Here is a 25,815-nt window from a genome sequence, read left to right on the forward strand (position 1 = left end):
CTTGCCCATCTCCCCTCTGCTAGACATGCAGATGTGTGTTGACTTAGAAACCCAGTGCCTTATGGTTGTTTAACATCCTCAGGTGATGCAGGCCTCACATGGGACACACAGAGATTTACTGCTTTAATTTACCTTTAATATACATTAACGTGTTTAGATCAGGAATAGGTTCATTGCCTTTGGTTATTGGGATTTTTTTGTAATTTAAAAGCTAGTATGCAACAGGGACAAAATGCTCATTATGCAGCTACTGTAGATTAGGAAAGAATATTCAGTGGAAAAGCAATATAATGTAAGAAAAATGATATGGATTAAAATTAAGCACAAAAATGCCCAAACATCACATCTCCCTTAAAATACTATATAAATGCTTTGAGGATTTTCAAAGATAAATATGTGTAATTCTATGCCCACAGACTTACAGACCAGAAGAAGTCATGTATGGGCAGCTATAAAATAGTGTCAAATTTTTTTTCTGACAGAGATAACACACATGTAGTAAAGAGAATGAGAACACACACACACACACACACACACACACACACAAGCTTACATACAGGCTATCACAGTCATGGTTCTCAGAGGAGCCTTTAACCCTAATTCTTTCCTTGGCCTACTTCTGCCATCAGAATGAGAACTGCTAACCACTTGCACCACTGCTGTAACTCGTACTTTCATTGTTAAAGGGCTGTACGAAAATAAGTACAATACAAATGTCACTCTCGCACATATGTCTTTGTAAAGTTACAACTAACCGATTGATTATTTAGATATATACATATCAGGATGTTGCTGTTGTAAAGTAATAGCTCATGACATAATGTGTCTACGGCTCCAAGCCCATAGCGATTTAAATTCACAATGTGCCACTTGGTAGTACGGGACAATTTGTCAGCAGCACACTGATCTGACAGCACTTTAATCTAAGTAGGGACAAGCTGGGGGATTCATTTATGTAGCACATGAAAAAAAAATTGACTTAGTAAAATTAAAAAACTAACCTATGACTTTTTTATTATAACTTTGAAAGAGTTGGACTGATCTTGTGATGTTCTGAGCTGGACTTCCATTGGACTCTGGGCTCATATTGGCTTCTTTAAATGCATGACCTAATGTAACTCTTGGTGCTTGTTTTCAGCCTTAACTCAGTCACCAGCCCTCCTAAGATAGACTGGACTGGGCGAAGAAGAAAAAGAAGAAAGAAAAACACACAGTTGAAAGGATTTAATTTCTGATACAATTACACTACATTTTTTTGTAGTGCCTTATTTGAGACCTCGTTATTCAGAATTCCCTTTTAAAGAAAGCCTTTTTTTACATAGACGTAGGGGGGAGAGCCAATGAAATGCATTTCCAAAAATTTGCAGCTTAACGAAGGACCAGTCCAGCAGGCATTTCAGGTGGGAAAGCAAGTGAATTGTGTCTCTTAGGCCTAGTCAGAAGACGATATTAGTTCTGTCAGCAGGTAAATCCTCCTTTAGCCTCTGTCTTCCTCACAGTTCAACCTATACTACAAAACTCCCAGAGTCATTTGTTGTAATTCAGATGTTCAACGCTGGAGAAACAACACATCTGCTCTGCTTCATCAGCTCTACTCTACCTGGCCTGCCATCTGCCTCACCACATATTCTATCTCACTTTGCACACAGTGATTGCTCCTTGTACTTTATTACTGCATGGCACCAGCGATCAATAGACATTCTCTCTTTATTATGTCATTTAATCTTGTCACCTGCAGTGCTGGTTGACACCTGTTCACATGGTATGATAGAACTGTATTGATCCAGCCGTGCGATTTACATTAGACTTGAACCAACCACATTTAGGGGCAGCAACGCAGTCAGGCGGGCGGTTGTTGGTCGGAAATTTACTACGATCAGGTTTGGGTGTGTTGGAGTGCCGAGGGAGCAGGGGGATTGGTCTCATTTAAAGACTGTCATCAAGGGGGTCCCGGTCGATTTCTGGATGTATCCTGTAATGAAATTACAGAGTGAAGCAACAACAGAAGATTGCAATTATAGCAGTGGAATATAAATCAGTGTCAAGCAGAGAAGTGTTTTGATTACTTTTTCGCAACTTCTTTCAAGCATGCAAACAAGATTCTGAGTTTGAGGATAATATCTTTTCCTCCGTGGCATTTTTTATTTTTATTTTGAACATCGTTGACTTCTCTCCGTCTTTTTGCAGGATCGTGTGTGAGATGGCGGCGGCTCCTCGGGACAACAGACCTGGTCCAGTCCAGCTGTGTGTTGGCGAGTGCAGACCAGAACTCAGGGCTCGCTCCTCACAGCTCTTCTCCTTTGTGGTATGCCTGCAGTTATATTACATTGTGAAAATATTCTATAATTCCTATTGGGTTTGCGGTAATTTGAGGCAGACAAAAGAGCTGTATTCTAAACGGAATATGCAGACAGTTCAATGAAAAGGGATTTCTTCATGCAAATTAATTGTTTATGAGCCTCAGGCAAGTAAAGATTCCATACACCAGTGTAATTAAGCAGCCCAATGCTTGCTTTTATGTTACATATGAAATATAATTCTTTGACTGACGGCACGGGAACAAGAGGTTCCAATAAATAGCATGTGCAGTTCTTTGGCTATTGATGCTGTTTGTCTTCCTTTCTAGTAAAATCATGAAGTCAATACTTGAGAGTTTGCTTTTTACAACCCACCACCTGAGCTGTGTTACAGAAGTAAAACATTACTAAGTGGAGGTGAAGCAAAATATTGTAACATTTCTTGAAAGTGTCCTTTTTTTCTAAATGCCAGCTCTTGCAGCGTTTTGTGTATCAATTCACCTGCGTGAGCGATATTTCTTTCAACGTGGCGGATGACTTAAGGAGATTTAATGTGATCGGATGCATTCAAAGGCTCATGATATAGATAGACAATTGGTAAAAGAACCTGCGCACATTACCTGCCCACCATCCTAACACAGTCACACTCACATTTCCCAGTCTGTTATATCCACGGTCTGGCCAAATTGCAGCTAACAGATAATCTGCTTTCCCATTTGTGCTCCCTTACACCTTTGCAATTAACTCTCCCTTAACAATTAACAGCAGTGTATAATTACTGCTGTTGTTTTCAGAGCACCTGCTTTAATCTTGCACCTTGGAAGTCACACATACTGACTTCCAAGGCGCAGTTGTGAGTTTTTGTGAGTCAGTGTGGTGCTCTTGGCACCACAACAGCGTTTCCTTCACCAGTCTTTTCTCCTTTTTTTTTTCCACCATTACCACAGTGTAAGGGTGTGGAATTCCTCCAAGATTCCTCCACAAGCCCAAATTTGCTGCCGCGTCAATTCCCATGCATTGCACCTAATATTTAAAAGAGCAAAATAAGAGTTCGCACTCACACACTGGTTCTTCAGCTTTCCTGATAACACACCATCTCTGTGTATGGAAATAGTGAGTGTTAAGGACAGGTTTAGTTGTTTATACTCATCTTTGTAGAGATAGAAGTGTGTGGTTTTTTTCTATGTGCACATGTTCCTGTAAAGGCGACCACTACTGTGCGTGTCTCCCCATATAAAAAATGCCGCTGTCTACGTGGATATTTCTCCATCTGACTGTGTGATGGCAACCTAGCTTCCTGCTGCTGTAAACACGAGTTATTTTCAGACTTTCTTTAAAAAGCCTCACTCAGAACAACTCAGGAATGCACAACACGTAGTAGAAGGATCTCTCAGGGATTCTAAGAGCTCCCGGTTTTATCCTCTTCTCTCCCACTAGCACTGCGCTCCACTACCATCAGCCTGGCAACATGAATAACTCTAATTTGCTTGGGATCTGTGATAATACATGAAGTTGTCAAGTGTTACCACAGGGATGCTTCCTTGTTTACTCTCGACAGTATTCATCTTTTAGTCTGCCTGTTGGTCTCACTCATTGTCCCTTCCCTCTGTTTCTCCTCTTTTCCTTTAGATTGCTCACAGGTCTGTCTAACCTTCTCTGTTTCTCTGCATCGGTTTCTGTTTTGTAGACTCCGACAGTCACAGGCCTGTCCCCTGACAGAGGTCCAGAGTCTGGAGGCACTAAAGTGACCATATTGGGAGAAAACCTTGGCGCCGGCAGCAGTGTGACCGTTCAGTTTGGAAACCAGACATGCGAGTTCTTTGGGTGAGACTTTGATACTTCCCTCTTGCACCTATTTATACTGTAGATGTGCAATTTAGGTACTAAATTCTTATTTGCTACCACCAGCTTTATTGGGTTTCTGTTTACCACTGGATACTCAGTATTACACTGTTTTTTTTATAGAAGGACAAAACGGCCTTAATCCAAAATAAATATAGCAAAAATGAATTCATGGCTTAATCAAGAAATATGCCGATAAATGCTGCAAAAATAAAATAAACACTTAATTCAGACAATAAGTCATTTGTAAAATTTAAAATAGATTTATCTGCTTTATTTTTTAACTACATTGATTAGACTTTAATTGAATACTCCTATTTATTGAATTTTTGTAATTTAGTTTTTTTACTCCATTTGTTGATTTAATTATTTCTTATTAATATATTTATATATTAATTAATGTATTTTTTTCTTTGCTATTTTCACCTTAATATTTTCCTAAATATAATATTGTTTTTGTTTTTATTTTACACTTTTTATAATTAAATACTTTTTTTTATATATGTATTTTATTTATTTATATATGGGTTATGGTTATGGTGCAATGTGTGGTGGTTAACACCGTCACCCCCCAGGAAGAGGGTTCCAGGTTCACTTCCCAGTTCTCCCCTTGTATGCATGGATTCTCCCCAGGCATGTCCAAAGACATGCATGTTAGGCTAATTGGTGACTAAATTGTCCCCAGGAGTGAGTGTGAGTGTGAGCATGCACGGTTGTGTGTCTCATTAAAGCATTTATTGGCTTATTTATTTATTTAGGCATTTATGTGCTTTTTTTAATTTCTCTTGGATTTTGACTGTTTTGGTCCTCCTTACCAGATACTTACCTTATACTTGGACATTACAATCTGGTGGAAATGTCAAGTTCATGTTCAGTACAGTGCAAGTAGGGACATACATTTAAAACTCACTGTTCCAAGACTCTCCAAATACAGTATAGTATGAATATTAGGAAGTTACACTGATTCTCTCAAGATGGAAAAAAGACAATTGTCCCCTACATAAAGCAGAGTAAAAGCACAGAGGCAAATAACAAACCACAATAGAGTCCATTTGTCTTTGTTTTCTGTCATGGTTGCAGCTTTGTCTTGTATTTCATTCTATTCTATTTTCATTTTCATTCTGAAACGCCAACATTACCCTTAATATTTTAGCTTAACATGAAGTTGCTGTAACTTTTTGAACCTGCTACATACGTCACTGTCCAAAATGTTAGATATATGGCATGTTGTAAGCAAATCTGAAGAAAAAAGCTTTTGTTCTAACAATGATGTGGATTGTTGCCATTAAATAAGTCATTATATATCTCTGTTTCTTTTTTTCTGACATTACTGAGATTCCCCCAAGGAAAGTCTCTCTTTCTCTTTCTCTCTGTCAGAAAATAGTGTACATCTTAATAAGGCTTTGATCACCCACTAAATAAAACCTTGTAAAACTACTTAAAGAAAAACCTCTTTTCTTTTCCGTCCAGTCCTATCCTTCTCATTATTATCCTTTTCATTTGCTTTCGCCAATCCTCCTTACCCCAAACTACCCATTTTTATTCACCCCACTCTCACAGTTTACTTCCATTTTTCCTTACAAATCCTTCCTTCTGTAACTGAGATGCTCCCACATGCCCTCTTTCCAATCCTGAAGATACCTATTTTAAGCCTTTCAACGGTAGTCTGCCTGTATTGCTGAGGAGTCAAGCCAGCTTTAATGAGATATGGGGCTAATTGATAGTTTGTGCTTTTGCACTGTTTTCTTGGCACGGGGGAAGAGGAGGCTGGGGGAGTTTCTATTACAAGCACTTCTCTGCTAATGAATTGGGACAAATTCAGAAGGTGTGCAGGTAGATAATGGAGTCTTGTAGAGGAAGGGGAAGCATATTGTAGCAGCACACACAAGTATACAAGTTATTGTGTGCGTGTGTGTGTGTGTGTGTGTGTGTGTGTGTGTGTGTGTGTGTGTGTGTGTGTGTGTGTGTGTGCGTGCGTGTGTGTGTGTGTGTGTGTGTGTGTGTGTGTGTGTGTGTGTGTGTGTGTGTGTGTGTGTGTGTGTAACGTGTGCAGGGGTGCACCTGTGTTCACGCCATGTTCTAAGTCAGATAATTACAGAACAGGGCTGGTAGAACAAATTGCATAATATATTCTGTTGCTCTAGGTGGTGTCTTTTGTTCATGTAAATTAATTAATATTTTAAGTAATGTACTATTTAAATAGGTATCATTAGTTTATCTTTTTTCATCTATTCGTGTCACTGTTTAACGGTCTCATACATATTTACTCTTTGTTGATATGGTTTTGAAAAAATGCATTAATGTCAGAATTTTTTCCCACTTAAAGGCGGACCATGACAGAGATAGTGTGCTACTCTGCCCCTTCTTTGTCTGGGATCGGCCCAGTTCAGATCAGCGTGAGCGTGGATCATGCCCAAATCAGGGAGAGTCTCACCTTCGAGTACATAGAGGACCCTACTGTCCAGCGCATTGAGCCAGACTGGAGCATTGCAAGGTAACAATAAACTACCAATACCTGTGACAGGTTAATTTCCAAATGAGGGATCAATAAAATCTAATTGTATCATATTGTATTGTAATGTATCTTTAAATATCTTATTTTTCTTATCTTATCTTATTTTATCTTATCTTATCCTATCTTAAACACACCCCATAGTTATTTTATCCACACTCTCCCAGTCAAGGATTTCCCCTTCACCCAAGTCTTTAGAGCCAGTCAGTTTAGGCCAGCGGCAAAAGGCAGACAGGAGTCAATACTGCACTTTCAATTACCGTTTGGTTTTCTTCCAATTAGTCTGGATCTGATAGAAAATTCTCATAGATTTGAGAGGGTGGCCAGTGAGACTGAGATTCTCCCATGAAACCCAGTGTTGACCATTTTGTTAAACACTTATGACAGACAGATACACACACAAAACAGACTATAATTGAAAAGCGGAGAGGGATGAAGATTAAGTAGTGGTGATTAAATACTGTTCACTAGAACAATGAGCTGTGTGAATCTATAGCAGATGGCACAGGCTGGAAAGATTTATAGAGCTTACAGACAGTGAAAGGTCCGTCAACAATAACTCACTATCAGTGGTGTTGAAATAAAGTGAACATAGACCGAGAGCCTAACATATACTAATCTGACCTATATTATTCCTGCTTCAAGTACACCTCACTGTTGTGATACCACCACTGCTTCTTAATATGCTTCAGCTGTCTTGGTATTTCTTGTACAGATCTATGCCAGTTGATTGTAGCTAGCAGAATCAGTTGAAATTCCTCTTCAATCATCTTCCACTCCAAAGGCTATTACCCCTTAAAAGAATCTGATGATGAGATTCGATTTATAATGCATTTATTTTCATCTGATGGGGAGCATTTTGAAGAGGTACATCAAGGTTCAAAAGTTTAGTTGAGAATTGACTTTTGGACTGCTTTGCTTTTCTAATTTATATTCTTTTGTATAGATTCAACTTTAAAAGCTAAATTTGAAAGACATTCAGAAAAATACATTGACAAACTTGACTATTTAAAGTTGTGAAATTAAAGTTTTTTTTTCTGTTTGTGGTTGTTTGTTTGTTTTCAGCGGTCACACCCCTCTGATGGTGACAGGGACCAATCTGGATGTGGTTCAGGAGCCCAGGATCCGAGTGAAGTATGCTGGCCGAGAGTCTGTCAATGTAAGTACGACCAATCTTTCTCCACCATGCACTGTAGCTGCATGTGCAACAGAAAATTCTGAATGTAGCTACTATTTTGTACACTGTTCTCATTTGGGATAATATACACAAGTTTTGTTCGAGTTGACACACCAAATGCGGATATGCAAGCAAACCAAGTGATGTTTAGTCCCTCTGGCGCTCTCCACCTCTCTAACTTCTGCCTCAACTCAGTCTTCTTAAGCAACGAGCATGTGAGTAATAGTGCTGGCTGTGAGAGTGATCTGCGTGTAGTATTTATTGAAGACTTAAACCATCCATCCGCCCAGCCATCCATTTTCTTCCACTTATGTGTGTCAGGGTCATGTAGCCAGCCGTCTAAGCAGAGCCTCCCAAAGCTTTCTCCTCTCGCCACCCCTCTCCAGTTCCCAAGGCAGTTGAAAGACATAAACTCTCCAGCATGTTCTCAGTATGCCCTGGAGCCTCTTTTTGGTTGCAAATGTCCAAAACAACTTACCTGAAAGGCATCCAGGGGGTATCCTAACCATTTGCACAAACTAAACTATCGTTGTTTAGATGCTGGGAAGCAGTGGCTCTACCCCGAGCCACTCTGCAATAATTGAACCCTCAACCTTTAAAGGTTAACTAAATACTCTTTGGAGAAAGCTTATCTTGTATCCACAATAAAGTTATCTTTGACGTTATTTACAGCTTATGACCATAGCTGTAAGTAGTGACAAAGAGAACAGTAATGTATATTGAACAGGGAGTTGACAGTTTCACCTTTTTGGCTCAGGTTTCAGTTCACCAACAGTCTGATAAAAAAATAAGATTTTCAGACTGTATACCCACACATGGGCAGTAGGGTGCACAGTGGACAGTAGGGTGTAGGTTTGGAAAATGTTGAGGGTGTGTATCATCAAGGGCAAGGAGACTCCTGATGGCTTTTGACAGGAGATTAACCAGTTATAAGTCTTTGGTCAGCGTACAATCAAAGTCCTGGCTGCAGGAAATCATTACAAATTACATTCAAGCCGCTGTCCTGGGGGTCCTCGTTTAATTAAGACAATGGGATTTTCTCCCTGTGGTTTTGGGTAGGATGGGTTTGGCAGACAGAAAGGGGAGGACGCTGAGTGAGGAGGATGGAAAATTATATCAGTTGCAAATAGTGCTCTGTTCCCTATAAGGGGTTTCTAGTTGGTTGCTGTGTATCTTGTGTAAAATTAATTCTGTATCCACCCCACAGTACTAACACAGCATAATCTCCTGACTCCTTAACAAATACCTATAACACATGCAGTCATATGCTACAATGACCTCTAAGGCTTAATCTCATTCCATAGTATGGCTCCTTACCTTTAATTTAGAGTGTCGCCTTGGCCCTTTAAACTGAGTTACTGGTGTATCGACTTAAATATTCCCTCCATGCAATGGGAAATCCCTTTAAGAAGCTAATATGTAATCAGTGGTCACCAATTACTTTTACATAAACGGACATGACATGACATGTTGTCATCTCTTATAAATCATTTTATTAAAAAATCAGCTTGTAGATGCATGTGTTTTAGTACAAGTAGAGCTGTGCTTCTTAGAAGTATAGTAGAAGACAGAGCAGTGAAAACCCTGTAGTCACGTTCACTTACTATCAAACTCACACATCATACTACCATACTCGGACACATAGCATATCATTCTCTCATACATTCACTATCATGTCGTTCCATCCATAATAGCCTGTAAGAGAGTATGATAGTAAGTGTGTGTAACTTTATTAGTATGTGTGTTTGACTATAGTAGTGTTTGTGAGAGAGTATGATAGTATGTGTGTTTGACTATAGTAGTGTTTGTGAGAGAGTATGATAGTATGTGTGCGGGACTATAGTAGTGTTTGTGAGAGAGTATGATAGTATGTGTACGGGACTATAGTAGTGTTTGTGAGAGAGTATGATAGTATGTGTACGGGACTATAGTAGTGTTTGTGAGAGAGTATGATAGTATGTGTGTTTGACTATAGTAGTGTTTGTGAGAGAGTATGATAGTATGTGTGCGTGACTATAGTAGTGTTTGTGAGAGAGTATGATAGTATGTGTGCGTGACTATAGTAGTGTTTGTGAGAGAGTATGATAGTATGTGTGCGTGACTATAGTAGTGTTTGTGAGAGAGTATGATAGTATGTGTGCGGGACTATAGTAGTGTTTGTGAGAGAGTATGATAGTATGTGTACGGGACTATAGTAGTGTTTGTGAGAGAGTATGATAGTATGTGTGTTTGACTATAGTAGTGTTTGTGAGAGAGTATGATAGTATGTGTGCGTGACTATAGTAGTGTTTGTGAGAGAGTATGATAGTATGTGTGCGGGACTATAGTAGTGTTTGTGAGAGAGTATGATAGTATGTGTACGGGACTATAGTAGTGTTTGTGAGAGAGTATGATAGTATGTGTGTTTGACTATAGTAGTGTTTGTGAGAGAGTATGATAGTATGTGTGCGGGACTATAGTAGTGTTTGTGAGAGAGTATGATAGTTTGTGTGCGGGACTATAGTAGTGTTTGTGAGAGAGTATGATAGTTTGTGTGTTTGACTATAGTAGTGTTTGTGAGAGAGTATGATAGTATGTGTGTTTTACTATAGTAGTGTTTGTGAGAGAGTATGATAGTATGTGTGCGGGACTAGTAGTGTTTGTGAGAGAGTATGATAGTATGTGTGCGTGACTATAGTAGTGTTTGTGAGAGAGTGTGATAGTATGTGTGCGGGACTATAGTAGTGTTTGTGAGAGAGTATGATAGTATGTGTGTTTTACTATAGTAGTGTTTGTGAGAGAGTATGATAGTATATGTGTGTGACTATAGTAGTGTTTGTGAGAGAGTATGATAGTATGTGTTTGTGGTTATAGTAGTGTTTGTGAGAGAGTATGATAGTATGTGTGCGGGACTATAGTAGTGTTTGTGAGAGAGTATGATAGTATGTGTGCGGGACTATAGTAGTGTTTGTGAGAGAGTATGATAGTATGTGTGCGGGACTATAGTAGTGTTTGTGAGAGAGTATGATGTATGTGTGTGTGGCTATAGTAGTGTTTGTGAGAGAGTATGATAGTATGTGTGCGGGACTATAGTTGTATTTGTGAGAGAGTATGATAGTATGTGTGCGGGACTATAGTAGTGTTCGTGAGAGAGTATGATAGTATATGTGTGTGACTATAGTAGTGTTTGTGAGAGAGTATGATAGTATGTGTGCGGGACTATAGTTGTATTTGTGAGAGAGTATGATAGTATGTGTGCGGGACTATAGTAGTGTTTGTGAGAGAGTATGATAGTATATGTGTGTGACTATAGTAGTGTTTGTAAGAGAGTATGATAGTATGTGTAGTGTAGTGTTTGTAAGAGAGTATGATGTAACATGTGACAGCAAATATGAATTATTTCCTAAATTACCTCTCATACAAGTGCACACTTGCATACTTAACAGTGCATCTCAGCCATTCACACTTTTCACAACACCTTTTTTTTGCTGACACCTTCTTTAGGGATACAAGGGCAGACTTACATAAGTTCAAAAGGTGTTAGTGTAACGACAAACTGTGTCATACATCCATGAAAAATGTGCACTGGGCGCTTTGCTCTCAAACAGCAGTGCATACTAATGGTAGACTTACACTAGACCTAGTTAGTTTTTGTATTTTTAGAATTAAAATAATTCTACACAGAACTGGTTCACAACTGGGGTCCTTGGTTTTGCATATTTCTCTTATTTGTACACTATTAGCATCTAAGCTCACAGTGCCACACACATATTACAAGGTTGCTGGCAATAGTGAAGAATTCTTCTGTCACTTTATGGTGGTAGGAAGTCATTACTGTAGGTATTGGTTAAGACCATATAGTAATACAGTATATCACAATGATAGTTTGATTTCTTAGAATTGCATGACTTTTTCTAAAATCGCTAAAGTAGAAAGGAATGATTACTTGATTACACTGTGTCTTAAAGCTGTTTAGGGAAATAGAAATCCTTTCTCAGTTGTCTGCAGGATATCAGATTAATAGAAGAAAATTAAAACATTTTTAATACCTGGTGAATCAGTTTGTGGTCTGTAAGATAGACTGTGAAGCAAATTTGTTATTCACATGATAGATAGTACTATATAACACCAGTGTTTTTTCTTTATGATGAATTAATTTGCTATACACATGTAATGGGCTCCTGTTGTCAAAGTGTGTGTGTTGATTGTATGATGAAATGTACTGAAATTTCTCAAAACAGTCTGCTTGATGTGTGCTTCTGGAAAATCTCCATTTGAAGGGTTATGTAGCCCTGTCACTTTACCCTATCCCTCCATCTCGTAATGAATGAGGACACACTAGCCCTTTGCGTCTGTGTGAAAACCAGTGAGCTAGGGCTAAGTAGTTAGGTCAAGGAGTGAAATGAGATTGTGCCTAAATCTAATGTTTCATTTATAGAATTTCAGAACAGGGTAGTGCACATGTACGCACATGTGCAACCATAAAAACATGCCTCCTTCCTCTTTGCATTTTCAACATCCTGTCCCCGATATTATCTATCTAAAAATAGTCCTAAGTGTGTGTCATGTTTGGTTAACGTTTCTTTTATAAAAAGGCAGGCAGAGTTTTAATGCTACAGTGTTTCCTCAAAAGACTACAGTGTCCCTGAAAGATCTGTGTGAGTTCAGAAAGAGCAGCCTAATTAGAAGTTAGAAAACAGATCTGTTTTTTTTTTACTCTTGTTTAAGGAAGAGGAAAAAATCCCTTCATGAGTGTGAGGGAAGACCCCTAATAAAATGGGATTTGACTTCTGTGCTTGTGTGTGTGTGTGTGTGTGTGTGTGTGTGTGTGTGTGTGTGTGTGTGTGTGTGTGTGTGTGTGTGTTGGGGGGGTTGTGTTAGTTTCCGAAGCTTTGAAAGAGGGTTGTTGCTCTCAACCCTGCCTTGTCTCTCCAAACTCCCCAACTAGCACCTTCCAAAAGAAGCCTATATCACTATCTTGATTGTCCAGCCACAGAGAATGAATTTATTTTAAATGCTAAGGTTACCATTACACATTCTGCATTCCCACCCCCAAACCTCCTCCACCCCTTTTCTCCTTTTGTCACTGGAGGAGGGTAAACAACAGAGTAGCCTGTAGTAATAAGAGCTGCTGTCTGTCAGCCTGCCTTCAAATGATCACCTGTCCTACACTAAATTGCTTCTCTTCTCTCGGTCCCTTGTGTCATCTACACAGATTCACAAAGAAACCATGAAAGGAAGGGAAAAAAAAGGCAATTTTCTTTGTAAAATGCTCTGTATCTGTCAGCGGATTTACAATTGAAACATTTATCATGATCTTGATTAAGGCTTAAAGGGTTATTTTCCGGCTCCAGAACATTTACCTGTCCCAGAAAAATTTCATTTAATACATTTGCCACACTTAAGATGTCCCGATTCGGTGTCAGCACCAGCACATTGGGTGCATTTACGGCTTCTGCCGATCACAGAAACTCCACAGCAGGGATGCACCAAGACCAATCAGACTGTCTGATTAGAGGGGCGGGGCTCAAAATAATGGGGGCTCAAAACTTGAAGTTTACATGTTTATGATGATTTTGTGCTCAGAGCTGTTTACCCATGTCTTATAATGCCATACATCTGGAGATTTAGAATTGTTTCCTTCGTCACGTCTCTTCTGTGGAGCTCTGGTATTAGAAGAAGACAAAGCACATTTCAACGCAAAGAGCAAACGGATATCACTTTAGTCGGAGAACACATTTTAAAGAAAAAATAAACCACTGGCATTGGCTATATACTGTAGCTTAGATACCTTCGAGATGATGGATCATTGCTCAAGATAGATTTGATACTGGTATAAGAACAGCTGTTTGTCAGAGTAGCAGGCAAGCAGAGAAATAAACACAGTTTGTACTAACCAATAGGAACATCAGAACAGCTACTGACTACATATTAAATGTTAGCCTCCAGATGACCTTTGACCCCATGAACCTCTCACATTTTTTCTATGCCCTGCTCCACAGCCAGATCTTCCCTTCAGTCTCTCTCACCACTACCCTGGCCAGAGACCTTTGAATGATTGAGTGGGCTGTAACCACACAGTAGATCACTGTAATGCATTCAGCCACAGGGGCTGGAGTGGTACTGCCTTAAAACAGCCTTGCTCTATCCAACACTAGATAAAGAAGAAGTAGACAGATGAGGCCACAATTCCAATTATTTTCTCTTTCTGTTGACCTCAATTCACTTTATAAATGCTGTACAGTGAGTAGTTTCTGACACTACATTCCCTAAAAGAAAAGAAGGGCTATTGAAAAGTGTGTTTTTGTATAATTTAAAGATTGAGTTTTATTGTGTTGTGCTGCAAAAATTATTTAATTGTTGCTTTTATGTTTATGTTTATGCATTTAGCATACACTTTTATCCAAAGCAACTTACAAATGAGGACATAACATTACAGCTAACATCAAAGCTAACAAAAAGCTACATAGAAGGAAACCACTAGTCAGACTCTGTCAGAGGACACAGGGGTGACAGTGTAGAGATAGAGTGCAGACATAGAGGGAAGTACAGAAAGATAAAGTGCAGTAGAGGGAGTAGGGAAGTACAAGGTAAGTGCTAGGATAGGAGATGCTCTCTGAAGAGCTGGGTCTTCAAGAGTTTCTTGAAGATAGACAGGGTTCCCTGTTCTGGTAGTGCTCGGAAGGTCATTCCACCATCGTGGAACGACACATGAAAAGAGTCTGGATCGTCTTAAGCGGGGTGTAGGCACTGCTGGATGACAATCCTGTGACGACCGGAGTGATTGAGTTGTGACATAAGCCTTTGCAAGAGCATTCAAGTAGATGAGAGCCGTTCCATTAAGGACTTTGTAGGCTAACATCAGTGACTTGAATTTGATGCGGGCGGCTATGGGTAGCCAGTGGAGTTCAATGAACAGAGGGGTGACGTGTGCTCTTTTCAGCTGATCGAAAACCAGACACGCCGCCGCGTTCTGGACCATCTGCAGCGGTTTCACAGCACAGGCTGGGAGACCAGGAGAGCGTTGCAGTAGTCAAGGCGGGAGATGACCATAGCTTGCACCAGGAGCTGGGTGGCATGTTGGGTTAGGTATGGCCTGATCTTTCTTATGATTAGCAATGCAAAGCGGCACAATCGAGCAACGGAGGCAACATGATCTTTAAAAGTTAGTTGGTCATCAATAATGACACCCAAGTTTCTAGCTACCTTTGATGGAACAAGGGATATGGATTCAGTTTGGATGAAGATGCTGAGATGTATGGTTGGTTTGGCTGGGAAGACAAGCAGTTCAGTTTTAGAGAGGTTTAGTTGAAGGTGATGGGCTTTCTTCCATTTCGATATGTCAGAGAGACAGTCTGAGATTGGTGCTGAGACCGTGTGGTTGTCATCGAGCTGGGTATCGTCAGCATAACTTTGGTATTAGAATCCATGGGATCGGATGATCTGGCCCAGTTAGTTGGTGTATATGGCAAAGAGAAGAGGTCCCAGTACTGAACCTTGGGATACCCCTGTGGCGAGATGGTGCGCTGCAGAAGTGTGACCAAGCCAGGATACTTTGAATGATCGACCAGTGAGGTACGATTCAAACCAGGAGTGTGCTCTCCCTGTGATGCCCATGCTGGAGAGTATGGACAAAAGGATACAATGGTTGACAGTGTCAAACGCAGTCGATAAGTCAAGCAGGATGAATACTGAGGGCTTAGCTGTTGCTCGGCCTTCTTTTAAGACTTCTGTCACAGAGCCGTTTCAGTGGAGTGTCCACTTTTAAACCCAGATTGGTTTGGATCATGGTGGTTGTTTTGTGAGAGGTAATCAGTGACCTGCTTAAAGATCGTCCTTTCAATGGTTTTAGACAGAAATGGGAGGAGAGAGACGGGCCGATAGTTCTCCACATGAGTTGGTGGGAGGGAAGGTTTCTTGAGCAGCGGTGTAACCGGAGCTTGCTTGAATATGGTAGGAAATGTGCCCGATGTCAGTGAAGCATTAATCATATGTGTGACTGCTGCAGTTACAGTAGGAGCAATGGACAGGAATAGATTGGTAGGAACAGGGTCCAGCGGGCATGTAGTAGGACGGCTACATGTGTGAGAAGTTTAGAAACACAGCTCCAAGCGAGAGGGGTAAATGAAGAAAAAGATGCAGTAGGACTTCTGCATGCTGATTCTGTGGTACAAGCTTCGGGTGTAGGCAGTTCGGTGTTTGTTTATAGCTACCACTTTGTCAGAAAAGAATGAGGCAAAGGTGTCTGCTGTCAGATTGGTAGCAGGTGGCGGATCTGAGATTTAGCTCTTTGCCGGCTTTATGAGTCGGAGGACTGCAAACCAGTTGTAGCTGAAACGAGTGCATGAATGTCAGAAATTCTGAAGAGTTAGGACTGTCAAGGTGGATATTCATATCACCAAAAACCATTATGTGACAGTCATGCTCAAGGATGGAAGAGAGCAAGGTGTCTAGTTCATCTAGAAAGTCACCGAGTTGTAGATTTTGACCGGTGCATTTACCAAAATGGCATGGTATTCAAAGGTATTGCATTTAGCATGAGGTAGCAGTTGGTTGTATTTCCATTTGTTGGAAATGAGCAGGCCCGTTCCACCACCTCTCCCAGTTGTACGAGAGGTGTGGGAGAATGTGTGGTTGGTCGAAAGTGCAGCTGGGGTAGCATTGTTTTCAGGCTTAATCAAGTTCTCAGTGAGAGCCAGGATGTCAAGTGACAGATGGTTGTCATAAGCCGTAATGAAGTCTGCTTTGTTTACCGCCGACTGGCAATTCCACAACCCCACAGACAAGGGAGTGTCACAGAGTAAAGTGTGTTTTAGAGAGCGGAGGTTATTAAGTTCGTGGTGTTGTTTGGTTCTGTGAAACCTTCCACGCGAGTGGGATTGAGGCACATTTTAAAAGCAGGTGGTGAGGCCAGAGCGACATGGATGAGGCAAGTAGGACAGGTTTGCCTTGTTCAGTGGCCTTGCTCGGTGGACACGCGCAGGTAGAGACGCATGTCTTTACCCAAGAATGTCTTCACACGTGAATGGCTGACGCTTGAGGCGTAACCCCTTATTTTATGCTGTGTGTACAATTGGAAACGGCCGTTCACGTGTTAGCTAATTCTACTTGGCTGAGACCGCCCACCTCGAGTTAACCAAGAAGTGGTTTCAGAGAGGGGAGTGACCGCCCGTTCAATCAATCTGATTACTCTGATTGATTTCCGATGGCCCAACCGAGGCTACTAGACAACAGGTTTTACCCACGGATGGGTTTCAATCACTTGCTCAACAGCCGATATTGTTTTTAGCAAAGAAGTTTAGAAAAACTTGCACTAGCAGACACACAAGGCTCTTTCCATGCAGTTCTTGTTTTAGGGGATGAAATGTTATATATGGTATTGAGAAATCCAAAAATCCTCATAAATTCTTTGGTAGTGTAAACAAATTGCACTTCAATTAATGAAAGATACTTGATAACCACGTTGAAAGAAAGAAGTGGTGCAAAAGCCATCAATGGGTTTTTAAAATTTGAGTAATTTACTAACCCACCCAGCGAGGAACCCAAATATCCCATTTTCTTTTGTCAGATCTCACTATGCCCAATATCCCATTCACCCATCAACATTTTCTCACTTGACTCGACTCACTGCCACACGTCCTGAAAAACATCCTACATGATGATAGCAGCAGTTTTCTATCCTGACAGGATTCAGCGAGGGAGAGGATTTGAGAAAAAGAGGAGAAAATGTGAGGACAGTGAGGGAAGAAAAAACAAAAAACACTATCCATCTCCGGCAGAGCAGATGGTATTCAGCGCTTTAGTTGACTTGCAAATGTCCTGCTGTTGCAATGTAACAGTCACAAGGATGCTGCCGGAGCATCTGGGCTTGTCTATAGAACATGTCACTGTGCCAGCAGTAAAAAAGAAGCACATATCGAGCTTAACCTGAGCTCTATTCTTCGTTAAACCCTCAATGCTTATATACTCACCTAAAGAACACACTGTTTGACTGTTTTATTTCTCCTGTTGGAGAGTCCTGCACCATGACATGCTCACCACATGGGCCAAAAAACACAAACATCAACCTAAATGCCCACATAAGGATTACAATATGCAGCTTCAGAAATTATTTCTTGTTTGTCCACTTATATAATTGATAATCATTTATGATTAATTTTGCGGATAAATGGAGTGGATAAAATTATTCGAAATAATATCATTCTTAATGCCTTGGGATAGTCAACGCATTTCTTTATAATCATTCACAAAGCAGTGAGTCAGTGTTTAACATCAGTTATCTACAAATAAGAGTATGCAAGGCTCTTATTCGTGGCTCCGGAACAATGCTGTTCAGATTGTATTAATTACTTCTGCTTCGCTGCAAAGTGGCATCCATGCGTGGCAAAAGCCTGTATGAAATTTTCATTAACTCTCATCTCTTTTTATAACTTTTCACTTGTTAATGTGATTTCACAGAACCCAAACTTGGTGAAAGTGTGTCAGGAGTGCTATCGGGCTGTGCTATCTATTTCTAAAAAGGGCTTATCTTTTCGCTCTTGTCATGCGTTGCTGCTGTTGCTTGTACAAGCAGTAAGTAAAAGGAAAAACGTCCAGACCAGGGAAGGTTTCTTATAGACTGCCAAGGCTGTTACCATTACATGTGTTACCGTGTAATGTATACTGCGGTTTCTATGCTGGAATCGTGTAGACCTGTTTTATAGAGATAAAGTGTTGTGTAAGGATTTAGTTAATAGGCAGAAAATTAGTCACCCATTAGTGACTTAGTGTCTTTTTTTAAGGCAGGAATACCAAAAATCTAGTTTCAACTTCTTGAAATGTTTTCCTTGTTTTCCATAAATATAAATCAGTTGCTTTTGGTTTCACTGTTGATTTGCCAAAAAAAAAGTATTGAAAAATTAACCTCTGATTTCAACAACTTGTAGAAGACATTTACAGTGTTAAAGAGTCCAGACAATTGAAACAATCTAGAGATTAATCTATACTTAATGTAATTATTAGTTGCAGTCTAAAATGCAGTACATTTTACAAATGATTCTAACATTTAGAGTCAGCTCTCTTGACAGAGAAAACTCACAAACTCGTGTTTATATCCAAGAGAAAGTAGGTAAATATTCCCCTCCCCCCTCCAAACCTGCTCCTGAAACTCACCTTACACCATGGCAAAATCCAATTGGTGAACCCTACACAGATGAGTTTGCATCGATCTCCCTGGCTTTCTCTGCAACAGCAGACAACAGGTAGATGCTAGCATTCACTAACTTTGATGATATTTACCTCTAATTAAGTTTCTTCCCCAGAGAGAAAGCTGGGAGGGAGTGAAAGGAGATAAAAAAAAACTCTCTGAGCAGAGTGCTGTGCAACAATCAATCCTCTCTCCCTTCCCCTCCAGAGCTGAGCCGGGGAGGATGGATGGAAGACAGGTCTCTAATCCAGGCAAACTGGAAAGAAGTAATAAAAGAGCCATAGCTCAGCCTTTACCTGAGGAAACAGAGAAGCAGTGCCTCAGTCCTTTGTGGTTGTTGTCCTCAAACATTTTACAGTGAGGCAGTAGCAGCGATTTATTTCTCATTTTACAGAGGCTTCCTCGACAATAAAGATGGATTTAGTGACAAAATAATAAACCCCTTTCTCTGAAAAGAATGTGGATTTTATGTGTCAATTCTTAGCCTGGTTTATTCCCTGTAGGGTCATCAGTGCATTTCCTATCCTACAAAAATGAGTTTATAACAGATCAGGTCACATTTAGGGTTTTATTTTGGAGCCAAAAATAAAATGTTTCAGCACAACACAGCATCTTGACATAAAGTGGATTTTCTCCAACATTTTCCTCCTGTTGCTTTGTTGTCCCCAGGTGTGTAAAGTGCTGAACACCACCAGTATGAACTGCTTCGCTCCCTCGCTGATGGCAGAGTACCACCCAGGTCTGGACACAGTAAAACATGCAGACGAGTTTGGCTTCATCTTTAACAATGTCCAGGCGCTGCTGGTCTACAACAACACCAACCTCCTCTACTACCCAAACCCTTATTTTGAACCCCTCAGCCCCAATGGTGTCCTGGAGCAAAAACCAGGCTCCCCAATCATTCTCAAGGTACAGTATAGGAAATACACACATTTGGATCTACAGAACTCTTACATCCTTGTGCAAGAAATGTACTCACTTTCTTCTTTGTCTTACTCAGTCATTGATATGTTTTCTGGATATTAGCTTTAGCTGATTTATGTGACATTTCTTTGTCATCGCTTGGGTACAGGAAGCCTTATGGTATATTGATATATTTCAGTAGAATGCCAGCTTTTTCCACTCCCAGCTCTGTAAAAGATCGCACCATGTCAGATCTCAGTAAGGAATCATATTTTGAGGCAGCTGTCCCCAAACCAGTGGATCTAATTTAGGCGACATATTGGCTTTTTGCATTTGCAAAAATGCCTGCTTTTGATATGCATTTGTGTGTCTGAGTTTATCTCCCTATTTCACACCTCTCTGTCCATCCTTATGTACATACAGGGCAGAAACCTGATTCCCCCTGCATCAGGAGGGGTGAAGCTTAACTACACTGTACTGATTGGAGAAACTCCCTGCTCTGTCACTGTGTCGGAGAGCCAGCTGCTGTGTGAGCCGCCCAACCTCACAGGACAATACAAAGTGTTGGTGAGTATTTTTGTGTTCTAGTTTCCTTGTTCCTGTCTGGCTTTTTTTTGTTTTTGTTTGTGATTTGTTTTTCATAGAATCTGGCCTTTCAACTTAATTATTTGTGTTCTCATTATTGCTCATTCACCTCAGTGGAAGGGGTCAAAGGGAGAGCAACGTGAGTGTGCTGTAGCTGTCAAAAGGTTCTGTCAAAAACTGTTGCAATCATTTTTAGTTTTCTCCTTGCTTATTGAGTACAAGGCCCACGCTGTTTTCCTCTCAACGTCATCACACAGGTGGCCATGTGTTTACGCTCAACATCAATTTCAACAGTATTTACTTTGGTTGTGGCAGAATGTACACACACAAGCCTTGGCTCAAGCATTGCTGTGTATCATCGATCATGTGGCATAGAACAGATCTCAAAGCCACTTATCAGATTTAGTTGAAACATGAGAAAATTCTGTGCATTTTCACGGAGAATTTTCATTGCAATTACATGCGTTTGCTTCTCTCGGCAGGTTCAAGTAGGTGGCCTCCACGTGTCCCCCGGATCTGTTCACATCATGTCTGACAGCCTGCTGACCCTTCCAGCCATTGTTAGCATCGCAGCAGGTGGCGGTCTCCTCCTCATCATTGTCATCCTCGTCCTCATCGCCTACAAGCGAAAGTCACGTGAGAACGACCTCACCCTGAAGCGCTTGCAGATGCAAATGGACAACCTGGAATCACGAGTTGCCCTAGAGTGCAAAGAGGGTTAGTATCAGAGTCGCACTGTGCGCATACAGACAAAGTGCAGCGGCGTCTAGCAACCTAATTGCACTGTGAGGACGGTTACAGGCCCTCCTCGCTTGGAATATCCACTTACAGACTGTAATTTTAGAGGCTGTTCTATAACACGTGCAGCTCAGTGGGTGCTGGAGAGTGCACTGCTATTGAGCAGACTGTAATGACATAACAAGCATAAATGTGGATTTTTGCAAATAATACAGTAAGTTACTTACTGCTGGTCTGTCTGTGTTAGATAATGCAGTGAAATTTCCTTTGAATCCGAGTCAGTAAGTCATCCTGGTATTTCATCTCAGCAGATGCAGTTAGTTAACCCTGCAAGGGGACCCCCACATTCACTAAACCACACAGTGTTTGCTGCTTAATGCTATAGTTTGCTTGCTGTGAACAGGCTATGACACAAATTGATCAATGAATAAGAGGTGTGTAATTAGTAACCCCAACCTCATTCACGCAAGGGACACATTACATTTTATTTACATCTCAAATGTAAGAAAAGTGTTATGTATGTACTGTCATGTGAAAAAGACAGCTAAGGCTACGGCTACACGAAAACGAAACGAGGTTTTTTTTGAAAACGGGTTCGAAAATTCTTGCGACCACACGGAAACGCGCTGCTGTCCAGACGAAAACGATGAAACGAGGCAGTACACACGCCACTGTGTCACGCCACGCTGTGAGACAATAGAGAAGTGTTAAAATTGGCTCCCAGCGTCAACGTGTGACTGACGCAAAAACGTTTTAGCTGTAACAATGGAAACGAAACGAGGCCGTTTTCAAACTTTCCCACTCTGGAACCCGTTTTCAAAAACTATCGTTTTGGGGTAGTGGGAACGCCGGCTCCGTGTGGCCGCGACAGCGAAACGATAAGAAAAAGTATCGTTTACAGTGAAAAACGTTTCCGTGTAGCCGCAGCCTAAGTCTGAGGATTTACGTGTCAGGTCATCATAAAAAAAAAAAAAAGAATGGCACTGTGTCATAGTTTTTGCTTGTGAAAAACTAAGTTCACCCTCTCTGCTTCTAAAAGGAATGAAGAGGGTAACTAGTAGTCAGGTGGTGCTAATTAAAAGCACTTGATTAATATATCTTCAGTAAGAGTGAGCACCTCTAAAAAAGCAGAAGTTCTGGCAGTTTGCTGGTCTGGAGCACTCAGGTGTGCCCATCAATCTGGGAAGGGTAACAAGGCCATTTTCAATTTGGAGTCCATCATTGTACAGCGAGAAAGATTAATCACAAGTTGAAAACATTCAATGTCAATCTTCACAAGAGTGGACGTCCCTGCGAGTCCCCTCTACTACAACAAACAGCCTCAGCTGAACCCACAGTTATAACACTGAAAAGAAGAAAACATCCAGTTCATATAGACTACTGATTTGCCCCTAGTGCCATCATCAGGGTCATTAAAACCTATCACTGAGATGGTTTGTGTTTGACATTGTTCAGGGGATTTCATCAGCCAGAGGGGACCTTATTATTTATCCCCTCCAGCCATCCCCTGATCAGATCTCACAGTGTTATGAAGCAGTGAAAAAAACATAAATTTGCTGTAAAGAGTTGACAGACAGACAGAGTAAGCAAACGGAATCACACCAGCAGCCTTGGGAAAGAAGAAGATTAATGTTTTACCCATTAGCACTGGCCAGGAGCGTCCTGCCTTGCAGGGTAGATTAGATAGGTCCCTGGGTTCCTCCACAACTTCCCTTGAGTTGCAGGGGGCTGTGAGGCCAGGAGCTGGGACCTAAGACTGGTTGACAGGGTTTTGAGGAGGGTGTTAGAGGACTGCTGCTGTTCCTGTGATAGGCTACAGGCAGGGAGCCTCCCCAAGGGCAGCCAAGCAGAGCAACAGAGCTGTGGGCCTGAACGAGAGTCCGTCAGGATGGAGCCAATTAACTAGTGCTCACCTGCAGCCTCACACTGAGATGACACTCTCTTTGGGGCCTTCACTACAGCCAATTTACTGGCTTGTAGATAAAAATGAGTAAAAAAAAAAAAAAAGGCGATGTGTGTGCGCGCATGTGTGTGTGTGTGTGTATGGGAGATAAAGTGTTCTCTTTTTTTCTTTTTGGAGTGAGATGTGAAATACAGAGTTTTTCTGACACAAAGTTGGTCTTGAGCTATCTGTCATCTTCATCATGCCAGCAGTAAATATACTGAAGATAAAAAGTCGTGATTTATTTGGTCCTTGGGGATTAAAGAACTGTTTTATTTCTGTGATGAATTTCTCAAGTTTCCCATCCAAAAGGTCTTTCTTTTCTGTCTTCCCTCTTTACTAGCCTTTGCAGAGTTGCAGACAGATATCAATGAGCTTACCAGTGACCTCGACAGAGCAGGTATCCCCTATCTGGACTACAGAACATATGCCATGAGAGTCCTCTTCCCCGGCATTGAGGATCATCCCGTCCTCAGAGAACTGGAGGTAACTAAGGACAGAGTGCAAGGAGAGACAAGGGGGAGAAATTGGGAAGAAGATGACTGAAACACATGAGCAGCAAAAGCATTAAGAAAGGGTAAAGAGAAGTCAGCCTTAGGGGCTGGTGGGGGGGTGGACCGGAATAGCTGAAGAGTATGTCTTTCCCTCACCATTACCCCTGTAGGGCAAGTTCCATAAGCAGGAAATTGCTCAGGGGGGAAAGGATACCACTGTGCCAGTTATCCTTTCTACACTGTGGTCTCACACATATACACGGTCCATCATACTGGGCAGCGTACACACACATATATACGCCCCACATGCAAGCTCCCTCATGGAAAACAGGGTCCCAGCACATTGCTATTTCATCCACCACTGGCTGCAGTATGAGGGGTAATGAAGTGAGTAATTCCTACTCCTCAAGCAGGAGTGTGGGCTCTTCCATTGAGGAGAAAAAACTAGCCTGTTAACATTTTTTGCTCCTCTTCATGGGGCCATAGTAGTTTCGGGAAATGAGTTTATTTCATGTCGGGTGCAGAGAGTGTCAGCAAGATGCCACCGTCAGGGATAAAGGGATTCAAAGCGAATGACATGTCTTGTTTGTTGATTATGTGCAGCAGTGAGAAGTAGGATGAAATGAAAATGCAAAATGGAAAATCTTTTTCACCATTAGTTGGCGATGTTAAGAATCAAGGAATGTAATGGACAGGTTTCTTGAATTATAGATTATATAACTATAGATTATAAAACTGCAACTCAGCAACTGGATTGCCAAAATCCAAAGTAGTGAATAACTATTCAATAGTTTACCATAGTCAATTCACTGCAAATGTCCCAAGATGAGACCTCATATGGGCAATAAGAAGATTGGTTGTTCAGATTAGGCCAACTAAGAATGGTTAAAGTAAAACAGAAGTTGCATAACCCTGGTATTGTTTGACAGGGTTTCCTGCCAGAAGCACTCAAATTAGTTGTCAAAACCTTTTTAAAAAAGTTGAATTTTGTTACTTGGTGTAGTCAAAAGCATGTTTGACTTGAAAGTTAAGTGGCTAACTTAAAGCACATCATTTTTTAAAAGACTCCCGATAAATATTGGATGAGGATCTTCTCAGTTTCCCGTCAAAATTGGGGTTTTTTGTCTCTCTGAGGGGAAACATTACTGAGGATTTTGATGCATTCTATTTTGCAAGAGACAAGGTCACAATGAATTTTGGAAACTGTTCAAGTCTTATTCATTCAAATTATTACCAGACTAAGTAGTCCTGGGTTGTAACAGACGTGTTGTTCTTTTGTGTCCTCCTCAGGTGCCAGGTCATGGCCAGCAGAATGTGGAAAAGGCCTTAAAGCTGTTTGGTCAGCTCATCAACAACAAAGTGTTCCTGCTCACCTTTATCCGAACACTGGAAATGCAGCGCTCCTTTTCCATGAGAGACCGTGGAAACGTAGCCTCCCTCATCATGACCGCCTTGCAGGGGCGACTGGAGTATGCAACTGATGTCCTTAAACACCTGCTGTCGGACTTGATTGACCGAAACCTGGAGAGCAAGAACCATCCCAAACTGCTGCTGCGAAGGTACAAGTCATTTATCAGCTTCAGTGGGGGAAAGGCTTGGTTCAGCTGTTTCTTTCTGCATCTTGATGGTTTGTTTATTAAACTTTTCCAAGTAGATTTACAGTAAATGTCACTCTTAAAAGCATTGAACAAAGAAAAACAATTTTATTTATGTTTCTGTTTTGACATTTAAATTGCCCAGAAGAAACCATAGCAATGAATTAACTTGTAGTAATATAAACAAACAAAAGCCTTTACTGTCATGAGCAGATCAAAGGGGAACCCAAACAAGGCGCGCACAGGAGGCAGCCAGGTGTTTAACAAAAAGTAAAGTTTGATAATTTCAGGAACGCAGAAACCAAACATGCTATACAGCAAGTAATCTAAAGAAAAACAAAACAAGGGTCTAAACAAGGCTTTAAGACGAAAGGAAACAGTACAGTAAATACAACAGGGAGGTGACACTGACACTGAACAGGTGTGAGGCAATCAGTAACTACAACCAGGTGTGAAGCAAGGGCAGGAAGCAAAGCTAAGCAGAGTGCACAAGGGAAGCAAATTCTACAAAATGAAATGGCAAGTAAAACTTTCCTAGCTGCAGAATAAAAAATCAACGCTGAATA

The 25,815-nt window shown here is 40.9% G+C and overlaps 1 protein-coding gene across 1 annotated transcript in view; it reads left to right on the forward strand.

The window, feature by feature from the left end:
- plxna2 (plexin A2) overlaps positions 1-25,815 on the forward strand; it is a 201,442-nt gene that overhangs the window by 139,949 nt on the left and 35,678 nt on the right. Inside the window, exons 14-22 of the mRNA XM_075475207.1 lie at positions 2,188-2,305; positions 3,985-4,121; positions 6,466-6,633; positions 7,717-7,810; positions 19,662-19,901; positions 20,319-20,462; positions 20,963-21,197; positions 23,504-23,646; positions 24,945-25,213. Coding sequence (XP_075331322.1) covers positions 2,188-2,305; positions 3,985-4,121; positions 6,466-6,633; positions 7,717-7,810; positions 19,662-19,901; positions 20,319-20,462; positions 20,963-21,197; positions 23,504-23,646; positions 24,945-25,213 — 1,548 coding nt within the window. The remainder of the gene's footprint in view (positions 1-2,187; positions 2,306-3,984; positions 4,122-6,465; positions 6,634-7,716; positions 7,811-19,661; positions 19,902-20,318; positions 20,463-20,962; positions 21,198-23,503; positions 23,647-24,944; positions 25,214-25,815) is intronic.

Source organism: Odontesthes bonariensis, chromosome 10 (genome assembly GCF_027942865.1).
Source record: "Odontesthes bonariensis isolate fOdoBon6 chromosome 10, fOdoBon6.hap1, whole genome shotgun sequence".
NCBI classification, from domain to species: domain Eukaryota; kingdom Metazoa; phylum Chordata; class Actinopteri; order Atheriniformes; family Atherinopsidae; genus Odontesthes; species Odontesthes bonariensis.